Genomic DNA, 15,454 nt, shown 5'->3' on the forward strand with positions numbered 1-15,454 from the left:
TGACTATGAATTTGCCTCATCTGGACATTTCATATAAATGGAATCACGCCACCTATTTCTCGTGATTGAGCACTTTCACTTAGCATGTTTATAAGGCTCATTCATGAATCAGTTCCTCACTCTTTTTTTTTAAATAGTATGGCCCTAAATTTTGTGTATTCATTCATTAGTGTTTGGACATTTGGGTTGTTTCACTTTGGGCTGTTACGAATACTGTTTTGAACATTCATGGACAAGTTTTTACGTGGACACACAGTTTTATTTCTCTTAGGTAGATGCCTGGGGCTGGAACTGCTGGGGCCTGTCATAACTATATTGCAAACTCATATCACTTAACTGTGCAAGCGGCCCCACCAGTAATGTACAAGTGTTCCAGTTTCTCCCCCTCCTCATCAACACTTATAATTACCTTTTTAATTAAGCCCTCCTAGTGGGCGTTTCCTTAGCTTTTTAAGAAATCTTTTTTTATCGAGTAAATATATTCCTCAAGAAGCTACTATTTAGTTTTGTCTGCTTTTCAACTTCATATAAGAGGGCACCACTAAGATATACAATGGGGCTTCCCTGGTGGCTCAGCTGGTAAAGAATCTACCTGCAATGCAGGAGACCCGGGTTCGATCCCTGGGTTGGGAAGATCCCCTGGAGAAGGGAACGGCTACCCACTCCAATATTCCGGCCTGGAGAATTCTACAGACTCTACAGTCCATGGGGTCACAAGGAGTCAGACACAACTGAGTGACTTTCACATAAGGTATACGGTCTTCCGAGACTTGACTTTTCCACTCAGAGTTATGGATTCAATATTTTGCTGTGTTGCTGCCTGTAACTGTGGCTCATTCACCATTATTTCCTTCTGCTCCATGACACAAACTGTACATCCTGTATCCATTGATTTGCCCCTCCTTCTGCCACGGGCATTTGGGTTGGTTTCATTTTGTTGTTTTACAAACAGTGCTGTGGGTACTTTCTCGTATGTGTCTCATGACGCATGTGGAATTGTACGGTTCAGAGACAAAAACGCCACGTTGGAGAAGAGTGTGTGAACGTTTGAGTTGGCAGGGCAGTTCCTAACGACTTTCCAAAGTAGTTATGGTTTTCAAAGCAGACCCCGGATGAACGTCATTCTTCTACATGCCTAGGATGGTCTGGCATCCTCATTTTTGTTAATTAAATAGGTATAAATATCCTCTCTGTGGCCTTGATTTGCATCTCTCTGATCCCTCTGAGGGAGAAGGCAATGGCACCCCATTCCAGTACTGTTGCCCGGAAAATCCCATGGATGGAGGAGCCTGGTAGGCTGCAGTCCATGGGGTCCCTAAGAGTTGGACACGACTGAGCGACTTCACTTTCACTTTCCACTTTCATGTATTGGAGAAGGAAATGGCAACCCACTCCAATGTTCTTGCCTGGAGAATCCCAGGGATGGAGAAGCCTGGTAGGCTGCATCCATGGGGTCGCACAGAGTTGGGCATTATTTAAGCAACTTAGCAGCAGCAGTAGCAGATCCCTCTGAGGTCAGGCATCACTTTGTGTATTTATAGATGATGACATGTTTCCTCTTGGGCAAAGAGCCTGTTCATGCCTTTCACTCATTTTTCTTGTGGGTTGTTTGCACTTTTCTTATTGATTTAGAGGATTTCTTTATATATTCTTGGTACTGATTCCTTGTTGCTTTTATGTATTGCAAGTATCTCATCTCAGTTGATGGCCTGTCTTTTTACTCTCTCAATGTCTGTTGGAGTTCCCCAAGTGGCTCAGTGGTAAAGAGTCCACCTGCCAACGCAGAAGATGCTGGTTTGATCCCTGGGTGGGGAAGATTCCCCTGGAGGAGGAAATGGCAACCCACTCCTGTATTCTTGCCTGGAAAATCCTATGGACACAGGAGCCTGGTGGGCTGCAGTCCATGGGGTCGCAAAAGAGTCACATACAACTTAGCGACTAAGCACCAACAAAATGTTTATTGATGACATAGGGTTAATTTTAATATAATCTGATGTTGAGATCTTCTTTGTCATGGTTGGTTAGCTTTTTGGGGTTCTTGTCTGGTAAACCTATATCCCAAATTGAAAAGATATTTTTTCTAAGGCGTTCACAGTTTTATTGTTGACTTCAAGTCTTACCCTGCCTTGGTTTGTCTTTATTAAACTTCAAGTCTGCCATATACAGTTATGCAGGTTGCACACTGCCCAACTCCAAGAGGGGCTGGGGCATTCATATCAGCCCAGGCAGCTGAGCCAGGCAGGTGAGTTAGGGCTCCAGCTCGCTTTTCCGTACAGAGAGCGGACTCTCCAGCTCCAGTTACTGGCGGGCCCCTCCGCTGTGGCCTGTCATTGCTGTTCTGTGTCTGTTCCTGGACTGTCTGCTTTGTTCCCTTGGTCAGCAGGCACTGGTAGCATTCATATTTATATTCATATTTATGTTCATGAGTTAGTTTCCTGTTCAGATTAAATACATTAAATGGTTTCACAGCACGCCTGCATCCTATTGTTAAAACTGCTGGCAGCAAGTTCTTTATTACAAGACTTAAAACATTTTTATTTCATCCCCCAGGATAAATGCTACCAGTATTGGCCAACAGAGGGCTCAGTGACTCACGGAGAAATAACGATCGAAATAAAGAGCGATACCCTTTCTGAAGCCATCAGCATACGAGACTTCCTGGTCACCTTCAATCAGGTATTGTTACCAGAAACCTTTAGTCTCTTATGGACAGAACACCCTGCAGCTGTCGTGTGGGCTCTGTCTTTGTGCCAGAATGTCCTGTCCCTCAGACTTTTCCAGATCCCCACGTTCGTGTCAGTGGTCAGTATGGGCAGTCGGCAGCCGTGTTAACCAAGTGGCTGATCTCCCGTAAGATTTCACCTCCATGATCGTCCCCCAGCTCCTTGCTGGAGCCCAGGGATGGTGGGGCCAGGTACCTGACTCCAAGAGGCATCCTACCGCTGCCCAGTCCCTGGGAGAAACAACCATGGGTCAGAGAGCAGGAGGAATGAATGCGTGACGCCACAGAGGCCTCCCGGGCTTCTCTGCCAGACCCCTTCTCAGAACCTCCCACCACCCCTCACCAGCCAGGTCTTGGGAACTCTCCCTGTGTGTCAACCATGGGTAAAATGACCTACCTGTGGGATCTGATTCCGAGTTCAAGACGGTCAGTAGAGAGAAACCCAGCTTTGCCCAAAGACTTGGTCTCCTCCACATGGATCACAGAAAGACCCAGGGCCCCTAGACTCTGAAACTGCTTATCCCCAGCCTTGAAGAGACATGGTGGGTCCTGAAAGTCAAAGTCACCCAGTTGTGTCCAACTCTTTGCGATCCCATGGACTATACATTCCTTGGAATTCTCCAGGCCAGAATACTGGAGTGGGTAGCCTATGCCCTTCTCTTGGGGATCTTCCCAATCCAGGGGTCGAACCCAGGTCTCTCACATTGCAGGCAGATTCTTTATCAGCTGAACCACAAGGGAAGCCCAAGAATACTGGAGTGGGTAGCTATCCTTTCTCCAGGGGATCTTCCCGACCCAGGAATCGAACTGGGGTCTCCTGCATTGCAGCAAGATTCTTGACTGAGCTATCAGGGAAGTGAGTCCTGGCTTCTTACAAAACATGGATGATTCTTGTCATCTCAAGAAAAACTGCCCAGGATCCCATAACGGGGTCTGGCAGGCCCTGTGGGCTCCGGGGAGCATCCTTTGACTGTCATGACCCCCACCCAGAAAGAGGCACGGCTGGCCTTCTGCTTTAGGGTGACCACAGCCTACGAGTAGCCAGCATCTGGGAGTCCAGCCAGATGAGAACTCCACGGGCTGCTCCAGATTGTGGCCCGAATCCCCCCCGGGCAAGGTTGGGAGGGCGGCCGGGTGACTGTGACTACTCAGCCCTGAGACGCTCTTCCCGCCCCGTAGCCCCTGGCCCGGCCGGAGGAGCAGACGCGGGTGGTGCGGCAGTTCCACTTCCACGGCTGGCCCGAGATTGGGATCCCGGCTGAGGGCAAAGGCATGATCGACCTCATTGCGGCCGTGCAGAAGCAGCAGCAGCAGACCGGCAACCATCCAATCACTGTGCATTGCAGGCAAGTGGGCCCCGGGGCGCCCCCTCCTGGTAGGCCTGACATGGACCCCACGCCCAGTGCACCGCTCCCCTCAGCAACCCTTCTCTGGACTGTCTTTTTCACCTTCCCCAGCTCCCAGACTTAACACAAACGCGTAAATATCTTCCTAGACTTGCAGAAGCATTTGGTGAGAAGGAGTCAGGAAGCGACTCAGACACGTTTCTTTGTGCTTTTTAAGTCATCAAAAAAAAAAAAAAAACATTTCCAAGCATAGCTCAGACAAACCTTGAACTTGAATTATCTTTGTTTTGAAAGACCGGTGGGGCTCTGGCTGGCATGCCCACCCAGCACAGCAGGAAGCTTTTCTTGAACTACTCAGGGATGTCCAGGCCGGGGTCCATAACAGAGGGTCCGCAGCCCCAGCCCATCCTGACGCCACTCAGCCTGGCTCTCAAGCCCCCCACCCCCCACCGTGAGGAGAAGGACCCACCGGGGGGCACCTGGATGCAGCAGGACACCCCGCCCCCCCCCCCCCAGCAAGAACCTTGATAAACAGCTCTATGAGGCAGAGGGTGAATCCTATGGAGACGTGCCAGCTCTTCTTCCTTCTGGCCCAGGCCCTCCTGCTGGCAGGGACCTTGATCACCTTTGCAAAACTCTTCCTGCGGAAGCTTGGGGTGTCTGATCTTGGGGTGGGGTCTGATTTGCTTCTAAGACTGCACTTCTGTGCCTCTGTCTACATGTGGCGCCCATTTCTCTGACTGCCACTCACCCCACCCGCTTACCCCTCGTGTCAACAAAGCCCGGCTTAACCTGGAAGATTGGTCTGGCCGCTTTCCTGACCTTGGACCCAGAGATGCACCCTTCGGGCACGGCCAGCAGGGGGTGCACACACCTAGGTTTTCAGTCCCTGGTGACTTCGTAGATGTCCTTTAGAATAAATGAGAACTGAGTTCCTTCTTGTTCCGCCTCCGCAAACCCAGACTGAACGTTATAGGTGTCGGGCACCAGGGTTGCCAACAAAGATGAGCGAAACCCACAGTCGGGATTTGGGGCCCCCGTGGGAACCCCGCGTCCACCGAGGGCTCCGTGGAAGAGGCCAGCCAAGCCTGCCTCCGTTAGGCCTGCTCTCTCTCTCCCAAGAGGGTCTGCTTCTGTAGGGTTTATCCGAATGATTCTGCTAAGTAGAGGAGATGCAGACCTTCACTGTCGGGATCTGACCCTTCCTGCCAGGAAGCAACCCTTTGTCCAAGCAACCCTTCCATCCACCTGCACGCCTCCCGTCTCGGAAGGTGGTCCCTGCACAAAAGGGGAGTCTGGGCCAGGATTGCAGCTCCCTACGCCTGAACCGGGAGGGGTTTCGCTCCTAAGAAGTTTCCAGGTGATGTAGCTGCTGCCCGTCCAGGGGCCATCCTCTGAGAGTCCCCCCGACAAGGAGGAAGGGAAATGGGTCCACCAGCTTGAAAACTCGTCACTGGTTCTGATCTGACTCATGTTACATTTAGGCCCGTTCTTGAGGACTTCTGTGTTTGCTGACTCCCAGTCCAGAGCCAAGCTACATATAAAATGGTCGTTTAAAGAGCCAGGCTCCGGTCATTCAGCCTGGCTTGCAGGGCCTGCTGGAGGCTGTGGGTTTCTCGTGCCCACGGGCGAGTTTCGGTGTCTTACTCCGTGTTCTCTCTGCAGTGCTGGAGCTGGGCGGACAGGGACTTTCATAGCACTCAGCAACATTCTGGAACGGGTCAAGGCTGAGGGGCTTTTAGACGTATTCCAAGCTGTGAAGAGTTTACGACTTCAGAGGCCACACATGGTGCAGACCCTGGTAAGAAAGGGCTTCCGGAGGAGTTGAGAATTGTCTCATGTTGCATTTGATGTATGTTGCACTGAAGGAGTTCAAGTCCACCAGGAAGGAAGGAGGGAGGTTACGTTTCCAGGACAGAGAGCTGAAAGTCCCAGACAGCATACAGTCAAGCTTCACAGACTCCCTTCCTCCCTTGCATCGGGGTGGGGTCTGTCCCCTGGGCAGACATGTGAGGAGGGGCACAGCCCTGCCTTTGGATGATAAGACCTGTTGAACAGAGGCCCCGCTGCGCGTCAGCGAACTGTTCCTGCAGATTCCAGTCTACGCTTACAGACGCAGACGTTCACAAGCGGCGGTGACATTTACAGTCCTGATTCTTGCCATCTTCTGCCTTCCACCGGTCACGTGGACTCGTGTCCTTGGCTGGGTCTCACTCAGCCTCCAGACGCTGCCCGGGGGGCTTAAGGAATCCATGCAGAGTGCAGTTGCCCATAGGTTTTCATTCATTCCGTGGTGAAAACCCACCCTTTCTGGTTTTCAGAAGAGATGCCTCCCTACCAAATTCAGTGATTGTCCTGCAACAGCAAGTTCAGTTTTCAAGACTATTATAACCCGTTGCTTTTCCCAAGAAAAGTGAAAGTGTTTGTCATGTTCGAATTTTTGAGACCCCCCATGGACTGTAGCCCACCAGGTTCTTCTGTCCGTGGGATCCTCCAGGCAAGAACACTGGGGTGGGTTGCCATGCACTTCTCCAGGGACATATTTATTTTCCCCAGTTCAGTTCCAGTTCAGTTCAGTTGCTCAGTTGTGTCCGACTCTTTCTGACCCCACGGACTGCAGCACGCCAGGCCTTCCGGTCCATCACCAACTCCCGGAGCTTACTCAAACTCATGCCATTGAGTCGGTGATGCCATCCAACCATCTCATCCTCTGTCGTCCCCTTCTCCTCCCACCTTCCATCTTTCCCAGCATCAGAGTGTTTTCCAATGAGTCAGTTCTTCACAGCAGGTGGCCAACGTATTGGAGTTTTCCCCAAGGCTTCCTATCTTAGGACTTGCCCTCCCAGGCCCCTGGCACAGCCCACTGGTTCTCTATGCTCACTCAGTCCTGATGCAGGCACTTTCTCTTTCCTTCCAAGAGCTGGGTGACTGGGTGGGATCTTAGTAGCTGGAAGGGAGGACCCTGTAGTGACTCTTGACTCTCCCAACGCCCCTGCAACCACAGGACATCAGCTTTTGGCTCCGTCTTTCTTTCCCTGCAAAGCACAGCTCTGTCCTGTGCTGGCTGGACCAAGACCCCAGAAGGGCTAGAAGGGCTAATGTTTGGCCTCTTCCAAACCAAAGGCCAGTAGATACTTGTTCAGTGTGAATTTAGGTAAGAGGCTGAACCCAAGGTGCTGGGAAAGAAGAGGAGGGGGCTAGGAGCCTCCCTTGGGCCCCCTGCTTCCCCAGCTCCCATATTCACTGGGCCAGCAAGTGACCGGGGTCTGCAGGGGTAGCTGCCGTCTGTTGTTCCTCAAACCACCGGGGTCTACCCCCATGTCTGCTTACTGTTGTGCTCATGGTTTTCCTAGACACATGGTAGGCTCACCAAGAAAGTCCAGGCATTGCCATTTTCCCTATTTGTTTCGTTTCTTCCTTCCCCCCTGCCCTTTGGCCGCACTGCCCAGCATGTGGGATCTTAGTTCTCCAACCAGGGATCGAACACGCACCCCCTGCATTGGAAGCGCCAAGGCTTACCCGCTGGAGCACCAGCGAAGTCCTCATTTCTTCTTTTCAGTGCTCGTTACTGGTAGTGTCACATGCCCTGCTCACCTGTCCCCCGTTAACCCATCACCTGGCTCTAGTCTCACAACCTCAAAGAGCTGCTGGAAGGTTGGAAGTCAGGCGATGTCCAAGTGTGCTTAGAAGTTAAGACCCTCACACAGATGTGCAGTGGGGCCTTCCCAGGTGGCTCAGTGGCAAAGAATCTGCGGCCAGTGTAGGAGACACAAGAGATGGGGGTTCAGTCCTTGGGTCGGGAAGATCCCCTGGAGTAGGAAGTGGTGACCCACTCCAGTATTCTTGCCTGGAAAATTCTGTGGACAGAGGAGCCTGACGGGCTGCAGTCTGTGTATTCACAAAGAATCGGACACGACTGAGTGTGCACCCGCAGATGCAAGGCATCATTCTTTTAAATTTTAGTAAAGTTGATATAAAGCAATGCCCTTTTGTAGTGTAAATTTAGGTTTAAAAATAATCTACATTTCCATCTTATTTAACTTTTATAGATTATTTTCTTTGCATTATGAAGTTTGATGTTAGGTTTGCTATTATTTTTTCATTCCGAAGTAGTGGTTTTTAGTTTAAATATGAAAACTAGAGATCTCTCACTCAGAGAGTGAGTCCAAAATACACTGAGTTGAAACACTGACATTTTCTATGTAGAAAAGTAGATTTGGAAACGTGTGCCTAAAAACTAAATTATGTAGCAGAAGTTTATATGCATCAGGATATACAGTATTTTAATAACTGGTCAGACTTTTTTATGTCTTCTCTTTAGTGTTTCTTCTAATTAAATTAATTAAATATATCTTTAATATTATTTTAATATGTTCTTGGTTTTCTTTTTCAGGAACAGTATGAATTCTGCTACAAAGTGGTACAAGATTTTATTGATATATTTTCTGATTATGCTAATTTCAAATGAAAATTCCTGCCTTAAAATATTTTTTAATTTAATGGTCAGTATATTTTGTAAAAATCATGTTAATTTATTTCATAGTTGACATTAATATCCTTCCTAATTTCTTTGTATATATTTTGTTATGCTTTAAAGGCCACCTGCTGTAAAGTTGTTAAATCTTAAATACGCCCTTTAAAAACTGGAATAATGTATTAAGGTCAAATAATATCCCATAAAATATATATTTCTGCTAATATCATTAAAAAATTTTAATTTTTCATTAGATTCATATCATTTAACTTCACACAGTTAGCGCCTCTAAAAATCTTAATATGCCGAGTGTGTTTATTTATGCAGGGTACTAACCACAGCTTCATTAGGAAACAGTCGAGGACTCAGAAATTAGTGGAAAATTTCCTGATACTGATTTCACAGCCCTGCGCAGCAGCAGTTTTTTGAAGGCAAACTGCTCGTGAAGATACAGTGCAAACAAGGAGTCTTGTAGACCTCAGTCTCAGTCCGTGTGGTCTCCCTTTACCTTCTAAAGATCAAAGAAGACTTTACAACCTGAGCCAGGTCTAAAACCCTCTGGAGTAATTGGTGGCTGTGTAGTGATCCTTAAACATGCATTCATTCAAGACTGTGTTGTGACATCTTGTCGAGACAAAAGAGATGTGAAGGCCAGTCTTCCCGAGGCCCTGTGGCCTCGGGCCCAGCAAACCGGCTCTCGGAGCTTCACTCCCCGGGCGCTGCTTGCTCTCCATCTGTCTGGGTGGTTGACTCAGGTCGGAGCTTCGCTCCCTGGGCGCTGCTTGCTCTCCATCTGTCTGGGTGGTTGACTCAGGTGACCCTCTGAGAGTCACACCCACTGCCCTTCTCCCTCCTCTGCCCCCACCCGCACTCCACCATTCTGCCCTGCTAGTTGTGAGCTATACCTCGAGGCACGATAAAAAGTCACTTCCCATCCAAAAGGTCAGACAGCGCATCTGACACGCACAGAGAAGCCAGGAGCTCCTCCTGGGAGAAACCGTCCGGCAACCACAAGCGATTATGCTTTAAACTTTCTGAGAAGTGTTTTGGTATTTTAGAAAATCTCTTGTAAAAGTTAAGACTGTTTGTAAGAAAAAAAATCTTAAAATCTAGATTTATACAGTTTTTTTAAGTCCCACTCCTTAATATTTAATAAAAGGAAAGAAAGAGAAATCCTTACTGTAGACTAACTTCTTTTTGAATGGTTCCTGTTGAGACTTCTGACACTGGATAATAATGATCTCATTGCCACTCAGGATTGGCTTGTGGGGTGAAAAAAAAAAGAGGATGAACCTTGAAAGGTTTAATTTAATGGCAGCGACCTGTCTATGGCCATCAGGTGCCTAAGCAGATGAGCACAATGTAAAAAAAGACATCTGGTCTACCTTTCTGTAATCATTTAACATGTACATTTTGGGGTACTTTTTTTTTTTTGCTTTCTAAAAGAGATATGAATCTAAAGATCTAATTTGATATTTCCACTGGTAACTGATTGCACGACTGCAACCCATGGTAGATGATGTCCTAATAACAGGCCCGCAGGTAATCAAGGTTCTTCTGCTCCTCCACGCCCCACCCAAAGGTCAGAGGAGGAGCCCAGACGGATGGACAAAAGCAGAACTTTGTGGGTGCTGCCATGCCACCACCAGCAGCCCTGGGCTCCTCACGCAGCCGACCGCCGCCCTCTCCCTTCTGGGCACACTGTGATGATTTTGGGTCAAAGAGGAACACGGGAGGAGCTTCGCAAGACGCATCAGGTGGCCCCATTTGTTTCCACTGTCAAAGTCCCGAGCCCGAAGTCCTTCTCTGACTAAAGGGGAAGAGAGAAAACTGAGCACCGAAGCCTAGAAACAGAGCTGCTGTTTGCAGTGATGGCAACACGGGATCGCAGCGTCCAAGGGCCTGGACGGGGCCAACTTCAGGAGCCTGCACTGAACGTCCTGCAGGCCCTTCGAGGTCTAGCTGGCATCCGTGGCGTGGGATTAAGGTAGACCTTTTCAGGGGTGCCCTCGAGGAAGCACCCCGTTTGTATCTCCTGCCCCGTGGGCCATTGCCTGCATCTGCTGAGGCTCCACGCTGGTGGTTCTGAGAACAGAGCAAATGCCACTGGCCCTGGGGTGCTCCCTCCACAATCACAGCAGCACTTGCCTCCCCGGGGGGCTCAGTCGCCAGCCTCCGGGCCCCTGCCATCACCCCGCAGCTCTGATTTCAGCCTCGGTGGGCGCTCCAGGACTCCACATCCTGTCTGTCTTGCCCTGAAAGTTGGCACCTCCTCCCCTTGGGTCAAAGAAAGTCCGTTGTACATAACTGAACAGCGTCATGCTGGTAAAGTCATTTTTCCTTTGACGTGTTTCTCTGTTGCATGCGGTTGCATTCAAATGCCAAATAGCGATTAGAAGACGGCCAATTCTGATCTCCTTGCTTTGTTGGTCACTGTGTGACTCTTTACTGTTTCTCTCCATGTGCTCTATGAATGAAGACTGCGTACCAGTGTTTTAAAAGGTATTTTTATGTATTTTTTAAAACTTTTTAAAATGAGCCTGATGCCTCTGTTTCAGCATTTGGAGACATGCCTTTTTTTTTTTTTTTTTTTAATGTATGATTACTGATATTTCTATTGTGTTTAACTAAGTTGTGTTTAATTTATGTGCAATCTTTATAATATATGTATGTTTTCTGGTTTCAACTATCATTTTTTTTGTTTTATCCCATTTCTCATTTGATCTTGCTCTGATTCCAATGCCAGTGAATGTTGCTGAATTTGTATATGCAAATTGCAAGATCCAAAATATTCTGTTGGCAAGGATAAATCTTTACTTTGACTCTCAGCCTGCGTCTCTTTCTTCAGTGAAGTCTCCTAATCTTATTTCTATGCCTTAAATCCTTCTAGACGAGACATTCATTAGGAGGTAAGCATGGCTTTATGTAGACAATTTTAGGACTTGTAAAATTTAACTAAGATGTGCCACAGACACGTGTGGATGTGATGGCCAGTGCACTGGTCTTCAGAAACCCTGAGTGGTTTGTGAAGCCTGGATTATAACCACCTTACAGAGGGCGACCTTCCTAGAGTCCAAACAGAAGCTCTGAACAGTGGTTTCTCAGAATATACAAGGAAGGTGACCGAATGCTCCGAGTCCATTGCCAGGCAGGATCACAAAGCCTTTCCCACACTGCTTCCCCTCCTAAAACCAACTCCTGTTAGGCCTTCCTTTCCACATCTATGTCTGGGGATCCCAGATCACTCTCTCTTTCAGTTTCACACCTTCCCTAATTCACACACCAGCTTCCTCTTTCAGATATTCTGGGCCTAATGTGGAAATTGAAGCATATGCTTTTTATTACTGGTCGCATTTATTTAATAAATTTTATAAGCTTTGTTGCTGCTGCTAAGTCACGTCAGTCATGTCCGACTGTGCGACCCCATAGACGGCAGCCCACCAGGGTCCGGTCCCTGGGTTTGTCCCAGCAAGAATACTGGAGTGGGTTGCCATTTCCTTCTCCAGTGCGTGAAAGTGAAAAGTGAAAGTGAAGTCACTCAGTCGTGTCTGACTCTTCGTGACCCTGTGGACTGTAGCCTACCAGGGTTCTCCGTCCGTGGGATTTCCCAGGCAAGAGTACTGGAGTGGGGTGCCATTGCCTTCTCCTAAGCTTTGTTATATTTGTTAAAATGGATCATCTGAAAACCTTTATTCCCCTTTATCTGAAAAAAATCACCTGCAATGAATCTGTTTGCTCCTATGGACCCTCTAGCTATTGGGTTTGCCTTATGGGTCTGTGGGTTTCCCAGGTGATGCTAGTGATAAAAGAACCCACTGGCCAATGCAGGAGACATGAGAAGCGGGTGCAGTCCCTGGGTTGGGAAGATCCCCTGGAGAAGGAAATGGCAACCCACTCCAGTATTCTTGCCTGGAGAATTCTATGGACAGACGAGCCTGGCGGGCTGCCGTCCATGGGGTTGCAGAGTTGGACACGACTGAACACACACGTATGGATCTGTCTGCATGTCTGTTAAATAAGGGGGGCTCACTTCTGCTCTCGGTGTGGTGGGGGCTCTTTCCCCCATAAGTGTAAGACAGCAGGAGAATGGAAGGTGCAGACGCAGCCTGAGGCAGGAGACAGCGAGGACAGGGGGCAAGGAGGAGTTTTGGAGGACGGTCCATGAGGACAGGAACCAGCACTCCCAGGCAACCAGGGACAAACAGACTTGACCACCTGGCGGGGTACACAGACTCAGGAGGGTGTGAGGGGCTGAGAGGGAACAAACCCCAGGTCTACCCCAGAGGGGCCTGTTGTCAAATAGAAACACACCAATGCACCCCCTGTGATAACAGATCTCAGGACGGGCCAGCAGGTGAGCCGATGGCCAGGGGAGGTCAGCACCTGGCTGGGATTGGATGGCGCAGGATAGGGGCATGACTTTTAGCAGGCTCTGTGGCTTTTCCAGTAATTGAAGACCATCTACAATGTGGATGGTTCCCATCACTAACCATGGATAACGGCAAGCCTTTGAGCTCTTGTCAAGCTGAGGCAAAAAAAGAAAAGAAACATGCCTTCAATCAGTTTGCATTTCCTTAACTTCTAGTGGGTTGAGCATCTTTTCACATTTATTTGTATTTCATCTCTGAATCACCAATTTGTATTTTTTATCCATCTTCCTAATTGAGTCATTTGACTTTGCCTTATTCATTTATTTTGTGTTAGTCGCTCAGTCATGTCCAACTCTTTGTGACCCCGTGGACTGTAGCCCACCAGGCTCCTCTGTCCATAGGATTCTCCGGCCAAGAATACCAGAGTGGGTTGCCATTCCCTTCTCCATATTCATTTATAGTAATTCTGTTTAAAACATGGATACTGACCCTTTGTTATTCACATTATAGCCAACCCACCACAGGCTGCTACCCCTGGGACTTGCCTGCAAGTTCACTCCCAGAATCTGGTTGCATCAGGGCAGCCAGCCTCGGGGCAACAAGCATGGTCATTTGCTGATTCTGCAGCCTGGACCAAATCCCTGTCCTGGAGTCCAGACAAGGAGGACAAGGCCTGGGTGGTGGGGAGTCCCCTCCCCCAAATACCAGGGCTGTTCCTGCAGGACCCAGCGGGTCTCCTGGCTGGGAGGAGTTCCTGTCTGGCTATGGCAGTTGTGGAAATGCAGGCAGGAGGCTGGGAGCCGGCCCTCTGCCCCACCCCTTTCTGCCACTGTCTCTGGTATGATTTTCTTTCCCCCTTCCTCCCTTTAATAAAAACACTGAGTTTTAACATCATTTCGTCTCAGACACTTCCTGCACCTGATCATCAGGGTGTAGACTTGTCAGTCTGTGGTCTGACCCTGGATGGACAAAGCTTTGTCCTTGGGGTGGGCACCTAGTTCTCACTGTGCTCTATTCCACCAGGAAGTACAGCATGACTCTGGGCCACGAAACAGGGGGACAACCTGGCCTGGGAAACCAGGGTAGGACTGAAACAGGCCTCTTGGAGGGAGTCTCACTGGAGCTGAGCTCAGAGCTGAAGGGAAGCAAGAGTGGGGAAGAGAGCAGAGGGTGTGTGTGTGTGTGTGAGCATGAGTGTGTGTGAATAAATAGGTGTATATCCATGTGTATGTATGTGTATGTGTGAATGAATGGGTATGGATCCATGTGTATGTATGTATACATGTGTGAATGAACGGGTGTGTGCCTGTGTACATGTATGCATGCGAATATACTACATGCGTGTATGAGCATGTGCATGTGATACTGTGTATCCATGCATATGTATGTGAATGAATGGGTGTCTGTACATATACGTATGTGTACTACATGCATGTGTGTATGAACGTATGTAAGAAACCTTGTATATTCATGTGTGTGCATGTGTGAATGAATGGGTGTATGTGTGTGTTCATGCATGCATGTGTGAATACTACATGTGGGGGATAGAGTCTTAACTAAGGAAGGCAAGAGATGACTGGTAGAAAATTAAAGCAAAAAAATCACATCATGGAAAACTTGGAGATAAAGTAAAACTAGAAGGAAATGGCAACCCACTCCAGTGTTCTTGCCTGGAGACTCCCAGGGACGGGGGAGCCTGGTGGGTTGTCGTCTCTGGGATCGCAGAGTTGGACGCGACTGAAGCAACTTAGCAGCCGCAGCAGCTTCCATTTAATGAGAGCTTTCCATCAGAGCGATGCTACTTTCTTGGAATCTGAAGCTCAGAGAAGTTACCAAATCACACAGTGAGTAGATGTTTATTTCTTGTACCCCATTCTCAAGCACACAATTAGCCTTGCTAAATAGTAATATAATGGTTAATATTTCTATCTGATGCTTCCTCCCCCCAAAAATGCTAAAGGATGTGTCCTGTGGACGTGCATTTTTTTAAACACATTTGAATGACCTTTTCTAACTCAGCACCTACAACCATATAAAATAAAACCACCCTTCTTTCTTTTTTACTTAATTATTTTACAATATTGTGTTGGTTTTGCCACACATAGACTTGAATCCGCCACGGGTGTACATGTGTTCCCCATCCCAGTGCACCAGCCCCAAGCACCCTGTATCCTGCATTAAACCTGGACTGGCGACTCGTTTCTTATATGATATTATACATGTTTCAGTGCCATTCTCCCAAATCATCCCACCCTCTCCCTCTCCCACAGAGTCCAAAAGACTGTTCTATACATCTGTGTCTCTTTTCCTGTCTCGCATACAGGATTATCATTACCTTCTAAATTCCATATATATATGCGTTCGTATACTGTACTGGTGTTTCTGGCTTACTTCACTCTGTATAATAGGCTCCAGTTTCATCCACCTCATTAGAACTGATTCAAATTATTCTTTTTAATGGCTGAATAATATTCCATTGTGTATATGTACCACAGCTTTCTTTCCATTTGTCTGCTGATGGACATCTAGGTTGCTTCCATGT

At 48.1% G+C, this 15,454-nt stretch overlaps 1 protein-coding gene across 5 annotated transcripts in view; it reads left to right on the forward strand.

The window, feature by feature from the left end:
* PTPRE (protein tyrosine phosphatase receptor type E) overlaps window positions 1-11,370 on the forward strand; it is a 182,519-nt gene extending 171,149 nt beyond the window's left edge. For 2 of the 5 annotated variants that reach the window (XM_061403850.1, XM_061403849.1), the window contains 3 exons: window positions 2,551-2,676; window positions 3,902-5,869; window positions 8,462-11,370. In XM_061403850.1, coding sequence (XP_061259834.1) covers window positions 2,551-2,676; window positions 3,902-4,192 — 417 coding nt within the window. In that variant the 3' untranslated portion in view covers window positions 4,193-5,869; window positions 8,462-11,370. The remainder of the gene's footprint in view (window positions 1-2,550; window positions 2,677-3,901; window positions 5,870-8,461) is intronic. The other 3 variants (XM_061403847.1, XM_061403846.1, XM_061403848.1) reach the window with 3 other exon arrangements.
* The last annotated feature ends 4,084 nt before the right edge of the window (window positions 11,371-15,454 follow it).

This window comes from Bos javanicus, chromosome 26 (assembly GCF_032452875.1).
Source record: "Bos javanicus breed banteng chromosome 26, ARS-OSU_banteng_1.0, whole genome shotgun sequence".
Taxonomy (NCBI): domain Eukaryota; kingdom Metazoa; phylum Chordata; class Mammalia; order Artiodactyla; family Bovidae; genus Bos; species Bos javanicus.